This window comes from Nipponia nippon, unplaced genomic scaffold, assembly GCF_047370975.1.
Source record: "Nipponia nippon isolate SJK-2023a ecotype South Korea unplaced genomic scaffold, ASM4737097v1 scaffold_9, whole genome shotgun sequence".
Classification (NCBI taxonomy): Eukaryota; Metazoa; Chordata; class Aves; order Pelecaniformes; family Threskiornithidae; genus Nipponia; species Nipponia nippon.
The window spans coordinates 49296125-49311456 of NW_028262413.1; the positions used below are offsets into that span (position 1 = coordinate 49296125).

Consider the following 15332-nt stretch of genomic DNA (forward strand, 5'->3'; position numbering starts at 1 on the left):
TGGCGCTGTGGGGGCAGGGGCCGGGGTCCCGCCGCGGCCGGGGCCGGGGGAGGCGGCGGGGACCGGGGGGGGGGGGGGGGAAACGGGGCGGGAGGGAGCGCATGCGCAGTGGCGCTCGGGCACGGCCCCGGGTGGGTGTGGCTGCCGCGCGTGGTCACGTGGTCGCTGTCAAATGCTGAGCGCGCGCGAGTGCCGTTAGGCGTGACGACATGGGCGGTGCCGCTCCGGCTTGCGATTGGTTAGAAGCGCTGAAGGGTCTCGGCTGCTATTGGCTGGCGGCCGGCTTGGGGCGGGACCGGCCGCCGGGCAGAGAGGGCTGGCGGGGAGGGCGCGGCCCCGGCGGCGGTTGTGGGCGGGGCCCGCGGTGACGGCATCGCTGCCGGCAGCCAATGAGCGCGTCCGGGAGGCGAGTTTGAATCGGCGGAGCGAGCGGGGGACGCAGAGCGCAGCGGCCGCCATGAGGAAGAGGTGCGGGGCGGCGGGGGGGCACCGGGAGGGCGGCGGGGTCCCGGGCAGGGGGCACCGGGAGGGCGGCGGGGCCCCGGGCGGGGGGACCTGGGCCCCGTCCGGCGGCTGCTGACGGCCGGCGGGTCCCGCTGCCCGCAGTGAGGTGCTGGCGGCCGAGGCCGTGTCGTGCCTGAACCGAGCCATGGCGGCCCTGCGGGACATCTGGGAGGAGATCGGCATCCCCGAGGAGCAGCGTCTGGAGCGCACCGACGTCGTCAAGAAGCACATCAAGGTGAGGGGAAGGGGGGTGACCCCGGGGCGGGGGGGTTCCTGGGGCCGAGTGACCCCCGGGCCCGCTGCTGGGCTGCAGCCAGCGAGAGCCCCCCGGGGCCCGGGCAGCTCGGCCTCAGCTCGCCCAGACGCGCTCTCTGGGAGCCCCCGGGCCAGGCGGTGAGTGCGGGGCCGGCCGGCTCTAGAGGGAGCAGCCCGAGCTCCCAGCCCGGGTCGGGGGCACCCGGGACGTCGCTGCGGCTCTGCCCTCGCCCCATGCTGCCCACTCCCGCCGGGCACCCGCGCCGCCTGCCCCTGCCTCCGGCCCGTCCCTCGCCTGGCCCCCGGGGCAGCTCTCTGGCTGTGGCCCCACCGGCCTGCCCGCTCTCCGCCCCCGCGGCTTCACCCTGCCTCTCTCCCCACGCCTGTGCTGCAGAGCCTCCTGGACATGATGGTCGCGGAGGAGGAGAGCCTGAAGGAGCGCCTCTTGAAGAGCATTGCCTTATGTCGGAAGGAGCTGGATACCCTCTGCAGGGAGCTCCAGCTGGACCCCTTTGAGGTAAGGCATTGCTTTTCACTCCTAGGATCCTGTTGGCAACAGTCTTCTGCCGCCCGGCCTCTGCCCGGGTGTCTCAGTGAGGCTGGAGCTCGCAAGGCAGCGCCTGTTCAAAACCACTCTTCCTGGCACTTGGTAGAGGCGAAGGCTTTGTGGCTCCTCACAGGTCGGATGCTGGGAGATGGTAGCGAGGGGGCCGGGTGCCTTGCAGCATCTCATTTGGTGTGTTGCTGCTGCATTTGCACCTTCCTGGGAAACACCTTGCTCAGAACTAGGGCTTGCGTCCCAGCGCTTCGTTTAAGAAGCCTTAAAGACGTGAGTCAGGTCTGCGAGACTTGTGGAGGAGAGCTGATTTCTGGACTCTTCTAGGTAGAGGAAGAAAGCACCATTCTGCAGATGGAGAAGAATTTGCGCACCCGCGTGGAAGTGATGTTAAAGCAGAAAAGGGACAGGAAGCAGGAGCTGAAAACCCTGCAAGAACAAGATCGAGACTTGTGCGACATCCTCTGCACAGCCCCATTCTGCATCGACAGCAACGCCGTGCCCAGCCTGGAGGACCTGGACCGTTACCGGCGCCACTTGGCCTCCCTGACCGCCGAGAAGGTAAGCGGAGAGGGGGCAAGGATCTCGCCGAGGCCGGCACGCAAGGTGCTCGCTAGTTTCTAATGCCGGTCGTCACCTCCAGGAGCAAAGGCGAGAAGAGTTTGTCAGCAGCAAGCGGCAAATCATCCTGCTCATGGAGGAGCTGGACCACACTCCAGACACAAGCTTTGAGCGGGATGTGGTGTGCGAGGACGAGGAAGCCTTCTGTTTGTCCACGGACAACATCGCTGCCCTCCAGAACCTGCTGCAGCAGGTACGTTGGCGCACCGAGGCAGCGTTGCTTGCTGTGGAGGCTGTTGATGGGTCCTGGCAGCAGCTGGCACTGCGATGTAAAGAGCCACTGCTGGGTTTTCAGCAAGCCCGAGCGTTAGAGCATCCTTTCGGGGGCTTTTGCAAGGAGATCTTGGAAGACGAGCGAGTGGCTTTGCTAGCCGCAGTAGAGCACGCGGCCTGCGCGTGCCCTCGCTGGTGCTGACCCTGTGCCTTCCCTCCTGTAGCTGGAAGCCCGGCGATCCCTGAACGAAGCTGTGTGCACGGAGCTGCGCTCCAGAATCGTTGCGCTTTGGGAAAGGCTGCAGGTTCCTGTGGAGGAGAGAGAGTCTTCTGCGGTGCACGTGGCTGGGTCCAGAGCCAAAACCAGGAAAGCTGTAAGGACCACCCTGTGCCCTTGCGGGGGCTGGGGGGCAGCAGCTCGGGGTTTCACACTCCTGTTTGCTCAGCCGGAGTGGGGGAGCTGCTTGCAGCAGACAGGTGTGAGGTGAGCAGGCCAAACCTGCCCTCGCGGGTGGAGGAGCTGGGAGTTGGTGCTGGTGACTGCCTCATCTTGGAAAGTGGCTTATGCAGAAGATAAATCCTGTTCTGCTCTGTTTCTCACGCTGACTTCTCTGAATCTGTGCTCTGATCTTGTTGGCAGCTGCAGTTGGAAGTGGACCATCTGGAGGAGCTGAAGCTGCAGAACATGAAATCTGTGATTCAGGCAATCCGGGCAGAGCTGGCTGACTACTGGGACAAATGCTTCTACAGTCAGGAGCAGAGGGAGAGCTTCAGCCCTTATTACGATGGTGGGTGCTGGTTCTTCCACTCGCTGACTCCCCTGTGGGAGCTGTAGGCTGCCTGCTGGCAGGCCGGCTGCCGAGAAGGGCTGCCCTCGGCTCTCAAGGGTGTGGGGATCCCAGTTGCTTCCTGAACCTGCTGTTGTATCCTCTCCAGAGGACTATACGGAGACCCTGCTCGAGCTCCACGATGCTGAGGTGGTGAAGATGAAGAGCTACTATGAAACACACAAAGATCTGTTTGAGGCTGTCCAGAAATGGGAAGAGAACTGGAAGCTGTTCCTGGAGCTGGAGGTATTGTCCGGGCAGGAACGTGCTCTGCCTGGCTCAGCGCTAGGTCACCGGGCAGCGCACGCCTCCGCTCCCACGTGCAGAGTGCTGTTGGGCAAGGCCAGGAGGCACTAGGAAGCCTCAGTGGGTTGACGAGGGGATGGGGTGCTGTATCTAGAGCACTGGTATGGCCCGTGATGGGGGGCTGCGCGGCAGGGGTGGCTTCCTCCAGCATCTGTGTCCTGTGGGGTGTATGCTGGGCTGCGAGGCTGGGCAGGGTGCTTTGGTTCTCTCCTGACCTCCCTTCTGTACCAGAGGAAAGCAACTGACCCCAGTCGCTTCGCCAACCGTGGGGGGAATCTGCTGAAAGAAGAGAAGCAGCGAGCAAAGCTGCAGAAGACCCTTTCCAAGGTAGGTTCAGCCCTGGAGAAGAAGCCATAGTCCCAGACAGGCCTGCGTAGCGCTGGCCGAGGAGAAGCGCAGCAGTTAGGGCCAGCAAGGGCTGTCTCTGGGCATGGAGATGCCCAGGTTCGGGAGGGCAGCCCCTCTACTCTGCCCTTGTGTCCTCATCAGCTGCAGGAGGAGCTGGAGAGCAGGGTCCAGGCCTGGGAGCAGGAGTGCGAGGGGACCTTCCTGGTGAAGGGGCAGCAGTTCATGGAGTACGTGGCAGAGCAGTGGCAGCTGTACCGCCTGGAGAAAGAGAAGGAGAAACAGGAGCGGGTAAGCACGAAGCCCTGTGTGTGGCCTCCTGGCCTGGAGGAGCCTCTGCCGCCTTGAACGGCTGGGGTAGCTGCCGCAGCCGCTGCCCGGGGCTCGCTCTCTTCTCGCTCTCCGCCTGGACACGGCTCTGCAGACAGTCACTTTTCTTTGGCAGCGGGACTGGTGTCCATCGCTATCGGTGTCTGTGTGTGTTGAGCCCCTTTCCTGGCCTCAGCTGTGCCAGACCTGCAGCTTGGCTCTGGATACTTGTAAATCTCTGTTGAAATACCTGCTGCTTGCCTGTGCCGCAGACGTTGCCCGCTGTCAGATGCCTGCCCTTCCCCTGGCACTGCGTGGCAAAGCAGAGCTCCGCGGCTCTGTGCGGCCGGCTCTGCGCTGTTCCCCTGCTCGGGTTTGTAAGTGCAGATCTCTCTCGCAGCACCTGAAGAAAAGCCGCCAGATTGAGGCAGAGATGATGTACGGAAGCACCCCGCGGACACCCATCAAGCGGCGAGTGCTCGGCCCCCACACACCTGGCAAAGTAAGGAAGGTAAACTGTCTGCGCGAAGCAGCGTAGGTGTGCTGGGACCCCGCCGGGGGCTGAGCGCCGTCGCTCGGCTGGAGCTCTGCCTTGCCTTGGGCTGGCCTCGGTCCCGCGCAGAGATGCAGGGAGGGTTCAGGGTGCTGTGGCGGCATGATGGACGCAGGGAAAGGGCCCAGGCCACAGGCACCTCTGTTCTCCCTGGGGACAACCAAGCCCATTGCGCTGTGGTGCTCTGGAGGCAGAAGGCTCTGCAGCCGCCGGCTCCCTCCCCAGCTGACGTGTGCTCCACTTTTCCCCTCAGCTCAACGGCACGTCCATCTCCAGCGCCACACCCAACAGCACCGTTCGTTCAGCTTTTGGGGGAACCATCTACCACTCGCCAACATCTCGGTTGCCACCTTCCGGAGGGAAGGTAAGGAGCTTTCCCGGGAGTTGCTGGGTGGGCTGGGGAGGAGATGGGTGAGCTCCGACTGCTGTGTCGCATTGCATATCGCTGCCTCCCCTGCCAAGCTCCTGGAGTGCAAAAGCCCCTGTTTGTCCATAGCCTGCCGTGTTGGGCTGCCACGATCCTGGCAGGATATTTCTGGGACCTGGAGGATGAGGAGGAGGGTAGTAGCAGCATTCAGGCAGTCTTCCTCCAGCCCGGATTTCTAGCATGCCTCTGTGCTGAGCCTGCAGCTTGGGGGACCTTCAAAATCTGGGTGTGGTGCTGTGTGTTTCTGGGATTGGAATTGAGGCCTAGACCACGGAGGGCTCCTGGAGCTTGAAACTATTCTGGTACCACAGAGCGACAGGCAGTGAAGCTAGCGCGGCTCTCCTAGCTCTGCTTGATTCTTGTGCCCTGTCTAACTGTTGCTTCTTCCCATAGTTTGGCCAGGCTCGGACCCCCAGCCGCGTGGCTGCAAAGCCCCCCCGTCCTGGACACAGGGAGAGGAACAAGGAGAACGTGTCCCAGCTGAACGGAACCACCCTGAGCGGTGGGTGCACCCCCACAGCCCCTGCCCAGCGTAACCACAGCGTTAATTCTGTTGCCAGCACCTATTCTGAGTTTGCGGTAATTCACCTCTTCTAAACCCGCCTCCCCTCGCTGGGCAGCACAGGGGCTGTGCTCCCCCCCCTCCCAGAGCGCCCCATGGGGCTGCAGCTCCGCACAGCCCTCCCAGTGCCCCCGCGCAGAGCAGCTTGTTCTGCCAGCGCCCGTGGCAGCAGATCTGTGGGCTCTGCATTGAGAACTTAAAATTGAGGTTTGGTGGCTGAGGCCGAGCACTGCTCACGTCACGTAAAGGCCCTGAGCAGCCCAGGGGGGAGCAGGCACACACGCAAGACAAAGGCTGGTGGCGGGGGCACCTCCCAGCCCCGGGCAGGGCAAAGCCGTACGTGGCCCAGGCCCTCTGGAACAGCCCGCTGCAGGGATGCAGCCGCTCTCCCGAGGTGGGTCTGCTTATGGCTGCTTGAGCAAAGTCCCCCCCGTCCCTGAGGTCCGGGTCCCTTGATGCAGTGTGTCGCGGGGTGGCGACGCTCCCCCGCCTCTCCAGGGGCTGCAGCGGGGTGCCCTGGGCCGCAGGCAGCAGCAGCGCTCTCGCTGCCCAAACTCCATCAGGGGGAGAGGGAGGGTGCGGGTTTGCGATGGAGGCAGACTCCTGCTAGGTGTTCCCTTCCTCCAGCAGCCGGGCATGGCTGTCCCCGTCCTCCTGCTTCCCTTGGCTGAGGGGCAGCCTGTCTGCTTTCCGCTGACCTAGCAGAGTGATTCCCAGGACAGGCAGCCTGCCTGCTGCCAGCTGCAGGAGGGAGGGATGCAGTTCCCAGCCTGGGGCTGTTTGGGCAACAGCTACTCCTGCTTCTTGGAGGCTGATGGGCTCCGAGTTTTCTCAGCTACTCGCTGCTAAGGCTTTCCTGCCCTCTTCTGAAGCAAGACAGGGTGGGGAGCCCAAACAAACCAGCAGGAGCAGCTTCGCCTGCCTGGAGCCATTCCTGCTTTCCCACAAAGCCACGCAGCAAGGGCTCTGCGTAGCTCCCCGCTCTGTCCCCTCATCCCCATCTCCCGCTTCTTGTTTCCACAGCGCGAACTTTCAAAGGCTTCCAGGTCTGACAGTAGCTCCCGCGTCCTGAACTCCACCACCACCACCGCCTTCTGCTGAGGCGCTGCCTGCCAGCCTCCAGCCGCTCGTAGTCGTAGTGAGTCGCTGCTCCGGCAGAGGTTACGCGGCTCCCCCGCGCCCAAAGCCTCCCTGCAGGAGGGTTAGCTTTTACCTGGCTCCCAGGCCCTCCTGCGGCCAGCCTGGCGCTCTGCGGGGCGGGGGGTCCTGCCTGCCAGGGTAGGGTGTGAAAGGGGCACTTTTAAAAACTTGCTTTTATTTGGGGAATTCTTGCAAATGTTTGTGATTAAAGATTTGAGTACGCAGTCGCGTTAGGGTAGCGCAGCGGTGGGTGCTGGCTCCTGCCGCAGCCCGGCTGGGGCGAGTGTTGGTGCTCAGGCACGGGGCTCTGCCTCGCGGCGCATGCTCCGGGACAGACAGGACCTACTGGGGAGAGCTGGCTTCGCTGCCTTTCGTCATAGGCTTTTTCCCCCTCCATTTCTATAGCTGTTGTCCATCAGCATCTTCCTTTCTCCACATCCCAGCAGGCTCGTTTTAGTGGGGACTTGCTTTAGCCGAGGTTCCCTTAGCAGGCTTCGCTTGACCTGAGTGCCAGGATCCCCCCTGCTGCAGCGGGGCGCGGGGGCCAGGCTCTCGCCTCTCCCACACCGGCTGCGAGGCCGGGGGGCCCCGGGGGGGAGCAGGGCACTTTGCAGGAGCCAAGCCTGAGCAGGCCTCCTCCTGGAGCCCTGCTGCTCCATCCCCGCGCCGTGGAGGGGCAGAGCCTGGGGCAGGGAGCGCCTGAGCACGCATTACTAGCAAGAAAGCAAGCTACAGCGGGACAAGGCCTTCTTCCCTGCCGCTGGGAAGGGGGGGCAGCTTGTCCCCCCCAGGACCTGCTCCACACCGGCCAGTGCTGCCCGCTGCCCTCCCTCGCCCTTTGCTCCGGCAGAGGACAGCGCACCCAGCGCTTTGGCGGCGCGGCACGGCTCGGGGGGCCTGTTTGCACCTTTGTTAACGAAGTTCTGTACATATGTGTCTGTCCCTGATCATGACGAATTTGCACCTTGTTATCACTACAGTCCCCCACGTGCTGTTATTTATTCTCCAGGTTCTGTCCCCTTGCTCTGTAACTCTGTACATACTGTTCATGGGAATAATACGTATATGTGTACATAGCTGCTGCTGTTTGTGTGTCTGGGGGTGCAGCTGGGGGGAGGGGAGGAGGGTCAGGCATGGCTTTAAGCCGGGGCTGGCGCTGGAGGGGTCCGGGGAAGGTGGGACCGTCCTTTGTACGCGACACAAACCACCACTGCAGCCGTTACAGAAAAATAGATGTAATAAATGGCGTAGAGTCCTGCCCTTGTCATCTTTAGCACTCGTGCAGCTCCAGCCCCCGGGTGCAAGTTCAGTTCACGGTGGGCTAAACCTGGCCAGGCCCGGTCCTGGGGGGCAGAGGGGGGCCGGGGCCGGGGCCGGTCCTGGCAGCAGGCGGGCAGGGGCAGAGCCTGCCCGTGTCTTCCTTGCCGCAGGCAGCGGTGGAGGCTGTGGGGCCCTCAGGGCTCCAGCACGCAGACGTAGGTGGTCCAGGGCCCGCACACCACCTCCTCTGCCCGCAGCCCCTCGGCCACCAGGCCCTCGACGCGGCGTGGCTGGTCAGAGCTGGCGTTGTCCCCGTGTCCCAGCTGCCCGTATTTACCTGCAGACACAAGAGTCGTGCCACGATGTGGCTCTGCCCTCACAGGGCGACGGCTCCCCGGGGGGAGGGAGGAAACGTGAGAGCACCCCTGTACGAACGGCTCCAGCCAGGAGCCATGGAACTGCTCTGCTATGAAACCTCACAGTGATAAAATAAATCGTCGTGCAAGTAGCAGCAGGCAAGGGTAAGGGAGTAGAAAACGAAAGCTGCTGCTGGGGGGTGTTGTACCATCCCAGAGCCCAGGCATCACTTACCCCAGCCCCAGGTGTAGAGCTCGCCGCCTCCTGCAAACGGGACGGCACCCATCAGCCAGCGCCCGCACGGCAGCACAGGGGCTGCCGGCCTCTGGCCTCTGCCCGCCTGGGGCCCCGTCAGCCCCGGCCCCGCTCCTGGGCAGCACCAAAAGCAGGGGTGCTGCCTGCGGCCCCGCCGGCGAGAGCCGGGCACTCACGTGTGACGACAGCCGTGTGCCGGGACCCGCAGCTGACCTTGCTGACCTCCAGGTCCAGGGGCAGATCCAGCAGCGCCGGGAACGCCTGGATGGAAATGAAAGCCGCGTCCTCGGCGGCCAGCGGCGCCTGGTGGGGCCTCAGCTCGGCGTCCCCTGGGGAAGAGCCGACCCTCAGCTCCTGGGAGCGACCAGGCTCTGCCAGGCTCAAACCGCACCGGCCCCGCACCGAGCCGCCGGCGCTGCCTGCGGCTGTGCAGGGACCCAGCAGCGACCAGCAGCACCCTCACCTGCACCTGTGTCCTCGTCCTGTGCCCGCTCTTCTGCCAGCGCTTTGGAGGGCAGGGCCAGCTGGCCCGACTCGTTCCAGCCCCACACGTAGAGGTCTCCTGCCACTGCACGGGGGAGAGCGCGTCGGGGCGGCCCCAGAGCTCAGCCCTGAACCCTCGCCGGCATCAGCGGCAGCAGCTGGGGGCTCGGGGGGCTCCGGCACCAACCACACACGGCACAGCGCTGTGCACCGGGCTCCCCGGGACCAGGGACCTGGGGACTGGTCCTGCCGGGGCCTTACACTGCCACCCCAACCCCCCAACCCGGCATGGCCCCTCACCGCTAACGCTGGCCGAATGCCACCCGCCAGCTGCCACCGCCTGCATCGGCACACCGGCCAACGCCTCCACCAGCCGCGGCTGCGGCTCTGACTCCAGGCTCCCGTGGCCGAGCTGCCCATGCCTGCAGGGAGACACACACGGACAGACACCTCCCGCACCCCATCGCCAGTCTCCCTGGCAGCCCTCGCGCCTCCCTGCCCCGCCATGAGCCCGCGGTCCTGACCGAGCCCCTCCTGCCCGCTGCTGCCGCCGACCCGGCCCCCGGGACCCCCCGCCGGGGCTGCGTCCCGAGGCCTGGGGGAAGGCGGGTGCCTGCGCCTGGTGCCAGCCCGCGGGGGCCCGGTGCCGGCGGGCTGCGGCACGCCAGGCTGTAATTCAGTAGCAGCTGCGCAACAGGAGACAAGAGTCTGTGTTGTCGTGCAATCCCCGTGCAACGGCGCGGCAAATGACACAACTCGGAATTAATTCATGTGTTTGTTTATGAGTTAGTCCATGGATCAGCTCGTTGATTGCTGAGCCTATTTTTCTGGGCCGTGCTGAGCCAGCAATCAACAGCGCAGTGGCAGCAATCGGTTTGGCCCCAAGCCTGAAAGCAAAAGCAGGGATCCCACAAGGGGACAAGTTTGGGCTCATCGGGGGGTGGCACCAGCGCCACAGCCAGCATTTCACACGGCGGGCACAGAAAGGAGGGCAGGCCCGTGTGGGCTACGCGGGGCAGGACCCGGACCCACACACCGACATGTGCGAAACCCTCCCTGCGTGGGCGAGCGGTGCCTCCGCCGGTGCTGCCAGCAGTGCCGAGCACTAATGGGCCCGCGGCGCCTGGGAGAAGGCGAAGGCAATGAGGTGCACGCAGCTCCTGGCACCGTTCAGGCCGGCAGAGCCTGAGCCGCTGCAGGAATAACCACAGCTGAGGGGAAGCGCTGACTCCAGAAATAGGGAAAAGCTGAGCACTGGTGGAACGGCGCTGCCCAGCGGGACCAGAACCCTGACAGCCCAGTTACAGACTGGGGGGGGGGTTGTGGTGAGGAAGTGGAACATAACGCACCGGTGGCTTTAATTGTCAAAGCTGGTGCAAAGGCAGAAAGAGTTGGCTGTGGCTACAAAGGTAAAATAAACAGCTCAGCCGCACGTCGCAGATGACGGTAGCGTTGAGTCCTGGGGATCATCAAAGTGTCAGAACAGAACGCCAAAAACTGCTACTGCAGCGCCACTGGAAAGGCTTTTTGCTTTCCTTCCCGCGGACGTCTGCAGCAGCCCAAGGCAAAGGGGGGGCACCCGGCGGGGCTGCGAGCGGGGCCGGTCCCCGGCATGGCTGCAGGCCCTGCGCAGCGGCTCCAAGAGCCGATGGGCAGGGACGGGACCGCGGCAGCGGGGAAAGGGGCTCCGGGCGCTCCGGCCCAAGCAGGTGACGGCAGCTACAGCCTTAAGGCAGAGGCTGTGACGGCCTGAGCGGGGCCTGCGCCCGGCTGCTGTACAGAGGAGCTGCAACACTGCGGGACACGGCCCAGGGATGCGTTAGAGGATTCTCAGCCCTGTCACATAACCAAAGCTTAACCACGGCATTTAGCTTTTCCAAAAAAAAAAAAAAAAAAAAAAAAATTAATACTAAAATAGACATTCACAACTGTAGAAACCTTTCCTCTGAAGGGAAAGCAAGAAGGACGAGATAATGGAGCATCTGCAAATACAACAACTGCTGACATGACCTGAGCTGTATGTTTGCTATGAGGCGCAGCTGGCCAAGACCCCAGCCACCAAAGACCAGAGAACGGGGAACAAAACGCTCCCGAGGCGATCAGAGCCACCGGGGGAGGGCGACGGGCCCGGGCACGCAGCGCTGCTGGCTGCGCCCACCAGAATGCGCTGGGTTTGCCTTCCTAAGTAGCAAAGAGGAACACGTAATCCCTTCCACCCTACGGATATTAACGCCTAAGAGTTACTGTGGTCAGGACTAACACAGTGCAGATCTGTCTGCGGCGCTGGGGACGCACGGCCGCAACCCGACGGATTTACCGAGCGATGCCTCAGCTACGCCCAGAAACGAGCCCTGCAGTAACGGGGCTTTAGTGGCCCACGGCTCCCGGCGCACCTTTGCAGCCCTGGCACTGAGAGGCTGCATCGCCGCGTGCCGCGGCCCCAGCGGGGTTTAGCCCACAGTGCCGGAACTGATGGCGCCGGACGGGGCAGGAACCCGGTGCAGCCGCAGCTGCGGGGCTGCATACGAGCGACGCAGAGTGCGGCACGGGTAGGAACCGGCACCTTCTGTTGGCAAACGCGTAACCGCACCTCGGCCTCGGAGCAAAGGGAGAAGCAGGAATCCCTTGGCAGGCGCCGGGCAGTGGAAATCACGGGATCTGGGGGAGGGATGGCCTGGAGCTGCGCCCTCGGTCGTCTTCTGGGAGAACGTTACGGGACGTGGGGCAGCACGGGCGAAAGCAACCCCCGAACTAACAGAAAACTCCTGTAAGAGATGAAACTGAACGAAGCCTCTGGCTATTTATCGCACCCAAGTAGAGCTGCTGGCACGTGGAACAGGGCGTCGGGGGTTAGACGCTTTTCCCAAGCGTTTACTCCTCTCCTACGGGACTGCAGCAGCAGCATCTCGTACCGAAGCGTTAACAGACGGATGGCACCGACCTCCCTCTCGGAAACAAACAGGTCTTTGCTGGCGGCTTGGTGGGTTTGTGCTACGTTACAGAGGCGCAGGAACAGAGGGAGCTGAGCCTTGCACTGCTCTGAAGCAGCCGGGCGAAGGCCGAGGCAGGGCACAGCCACGGTGCCCGGCCACCAGGCACCCGTGGGAAGGAGAGCACCAACAGCCTCAGCCGGGGACCCGGCCGGCCGGGATGAAACATCCCGGCATCCCTGCAGCACCCAGGGAGAAGCTGAGACGGGAAAGCCGACAGCCTACCGAGCACGAGAGAATAAAAACCTTTTAACCGGGGACCGCGAGGGAACTGCCGATTGTACAGCCCTGGCGTGATGGGTTTATGGGGCAGTCCCCAAACCCTGCGGCTGTGTTACCCCGATACCACACCCTGCGGCTGTGTCCCTAGCGCTGCGAGGAGACCAGACCTCCGTCGCCCTGCACATGCAGCACCGGGTGCCCCAGGAGCAGTGCTGCAGGACCGGATGGGAGGGTTACACGTGCCCGGGTATCCTGCAAGCTGCAGCAGACGCAGCCAGAAGGGAGGGCAGGGACCTCAGTGGTCACGCAGAGAGACCCGAATGTCCTCGGAGGCCGCCCCAACGGGGCCACGAGCCAGAGGCCCCGCAGGAGCCGCGGCCCCAGCACCCATGGAGGAGACAGGGCTACCCGAGGACGCGCGGGGCCAGCGAGGGGGGACCCAGCGGGAAGGGGAGCGCAGGCGCGGGGGGCACACACGGCCGGGGGGTGAGCGCCCTTCAGGGAGGGTGCACCGGGCACATCAGCAACGCTGTACGAGGCCGAGATTGCTCAGTGACGGTGCGAGAAATGCCAGATTTGGGTATGAGTGGCAAAACTGGGACCAACAGGGAACAGTGTTGGGGACGACCCGCTGGCCCCTCCATTGCACCGCTGGCCCGAAGACGAGGTGTGGGAGAGCCCAGAGGGGTGGACCGGCACCCTAACGCCAAGGGATGTGGGAGGGTAAGGAGGGATGGGCTTGCGCCCCAATACCCCGTCCCTGCTGCACACCCCCCCCCCCCCCGGGCCCCCACAGCCCCCGCACCCGCCCCGAGCGCCGAGCAGCCTGGGCAGGGAGGGAAGGACAGACGGCACCCTGACCAGGCAGCGCAGGAGGGCGCAGGGAAAGGAGAAAGGGTGGCAGCTCCACAGCAGCTGTCTGCAATCAAGGTTACTTAAGAGTTAGTAACTGTAGCTAACTAATTACATGCAACACCTTAAAGAATAACAGGATCAGAAGTAATGAGCGCTCTGTTTACTAGCTAATTAGTTTACTGATCATGTAATCATTTTATTAGATTATTTCGCTGTGTTGACTAATCCATCAACGCTACAGAGACTTGAACCAGTTTGTTTTAAGCCTGCAAGCTAACGGGGGGCTCAGACCCTGAGGTGACCCCCTCTCACCCCCCCAGTCCCACCCCGTGTCCTCCCTGGTGTCCCCCTTGCACCCCCATCATCCTCTCTGCGTCCCCCCGGCACGCTCAGCACCCGTCCCCGTCCCCTCGCGTCCTTCATGCCATGCCCGCCGCCGCAGCCCTCCCGCCTTCCCTCCTAACCCCCGCCGACCCGCTGCCACCCTTCTCCCGCACCCCCTGCGCCCCTCCGGGACACCCGCCCTGCCCCTCGCACTCCTTCTGCGGGGCGGACGCCCTGCGCCTGCATCCTCCCCGCACCCCTCCCGCGGCCCCCTCCTGCACCCTGCAGCGCCGCACCGCTCCCGCACCCCCGTCCCCTCCCCGCACGGCTCCCGCACCCTGCAGCCCCGTCCCTTCCCGCACCCCTCACCTCCCGCACCACTCCCGCCCCCCACGCCCCCGTCCCCTCCCGCCCCCCGCGGCCCCGCACCGCGCCCCGCTCACCTCCCGCCGCCCCAGGCGTAGGTCTCCCCGGCGTCGCCCAGCGCCAGGACGTGTTCGTGGCCCAGGGCCAGCCCCCGGGCCCGCACCGCGGCGGGCAGCGCGGCGAAGAAGGGCGGCCGGGGGGTGGCGAAGCCGCCGGGCAGCAGCGGCAGCGGCGGGGGGCGGCGGGGCCCCGGCGGCAGGGCCCGGCTCCAGGCGGGCGCCCCCCGCCGCGCCCCCCGCAGCGCCGCCGCCCGCCGCCGCAGCAGCAGGTGGGTCTCGGAGGGCAGCGCCTCGGCCCAGCCCGGCAGCCGCCGCCGCAGCCCCGCGCTCCGCACCTCCAGCCCCGCGCCTGCCGCGGCGGGGCCGTCAGCCGGGGGGGGCCGGGGGCATCGCGGGGGACCGGACATCCCGAGGGGGGGAGGGGAGGCATCCCGGAGGCGGGGGGAACGGGGGCATCCCGGGGGAACCGGGGCTGAGGGGGGGAGAACGGGGGCATCCCAGGGGAACCGGCGCTGGGAGGGGGAACGGGGGAATCCCGGGGGAACCGGCACCGGGGAGGGGGGTAAACGGGGGCATCCCGGGGGACCGGTACCGTCGGGGGGGGGAGGCATCCCGGGGAAACCGGCGCTGGGAGGGGGAACGGGGGAATCCCGGGGGCACCGGGGCTGGGGGAGAACGGGGGCATCCCGGAGGGACCGGCGCTGGGAGGGGGAACGGGGGAATCCCGGGGGCACCGGGGCTGGGGGGGGGGAGGAGAACGGGGGCATCCCGGGGGGACCGTCACCGGGGAGGGGGGAAACGGGGGCATCCCGGGGGACCAGTACCGTCGGGGGGGAGGCATCCCGGGGGCGGGGGGAACGGGGGCATCCCGGGGGAACCGGGGCTGGGGGGGGAGAACGGGGGCATCCCGGGGGGACCGGCACCGGGGAGGGGGGGAAACGGGGGCATCCCGGGAGAGCCGGGGCTGGAGAGGACGGGGATAATCCCGGGGAGATCGACACCGGGGACGGCGACATCCCGGGGGGACCGGTACCGCCGCGGGGGGAACGGGGACATCCCGGGGAACCGACACCGGGGGCGAGGGAAACGGGAACATCCCGGGACCGGCGCTGGGGGGGAACGGGGACATCCCGGAGGGAGCGGCACCGGCCGGGGCGGGGGCATCCCGGGGCTGGCGGAGGGAACATCCCGGAGGGACCGGCCCTGGGAGGATCACAGGGACATCCCGGGGGCCCGGTACCGCGGGGGGGGGGGGAACAGGGGCCCGCCGTCCGAGGCAGCGCGGGGGGAACGGGGCACAGAACGGCAGCGGCGCCGGGGGGGGGGGGGGGCCGGGGGCGCGGGCACCGGCCCGGGCGCTCACCGGTCTCCACGACCACGTAGCTCCAGGCGGGCCAGACGCGGCGGATCCCCCCGGGGCCCGACTCCAGCCGCCGCGGCCCTGGGCCTGGCCCCGGTTCCCCCGCCGCCTCCTCGGGGCTGAAGCCGAAGAGCAGCCAGGCGCGGCGCGGCGCCGCCATGGCGGGGCGGGGCGGGGCGGGGC

General features: G+C 65.8%; 2 protein-coding genes across 5 annotated transcripts; one reads left to right on the top strand and one right to left on the bottom strand.

Annotated features, from left to right (window-relative positions):
* Window positions 1–81: 81 nt before the first annotated feature.
* PRC1 (protein regulator of cytokinesis 1) lies at window positions 82–7694 on the top strand. Of its 3 annotated transcripts, none has more exons than XM_087744795.1 (14): window positions 82–468; window positions 607–739; window positions 1154–1276; window positions 1643–1876; window positions 1959–2129; window positions 2374–2523; window positions 2790–2937; window positions 3086–3222; window positions 3514–3609; window positions 3772–3918; window positions 4337–4447; window positions 4743–4853; window positions 5310–5495; window positions 6502–7694. In XM_087744795.1, exons 1-14 carry the CDS (start codon window positions 458–460, stop codon window positions 6577–6579), a joined length of 1836 nt encoding a protein of 611 aa, XP_087600921.1. In that variant the 5' UTR covers window positions 82–457; the 3' UTR covers window positions 6580–7694. The 3 variants fall into 3 exon arrangements, with proteins under 3 accessions (XP_087600921.1, XP_087600923.1, XP_087600922.1); XM_087744797.1 differs by having other exon boundaries at window positions 5310–5418; XM_087744796.1 differs by having other exon boundaries at window positions 4337–4438.
* Window positions 7695–7837: 143 nt separating this feature from the next.
* Window positions 7838–15326, bottom strand: RCCD1 (RCC1 domain containing 1). 2 transcript variants are annotated; one of them, XM_087744798.1, is made up of 7 exons: window positions 15153–15326; window positions 13808–14138; window positions 9274–9395; window positions 8954–9058; window positions 8704–8819; window positions 8470–8499; window positions 7838–8215 (listed from the first exon to the last, which is right to left on the bottom strand). In XM_087744798.1, the coding sequence occupies exons 1-7, from the start codon at window positions 15307–15309 to the stop codon at window positions 7940–7942; spliced, it is 1137 nt and encodes a 378-aa protein (XP_087600924.1). In that variant the 5' UTR covers window positions 15310–15326; the 3' UTR covers window positions 7838–7939. The 2 variants fall into 2 exon arrangements, with proteins under 2 accessions (XP_087600924.1, XP_087600925.1); XM_087744799.1 differs by having other exon boundaries at window positions 8667–8819.
* Window positions 15327–15332: the final 6 nt, after the last annotated feature.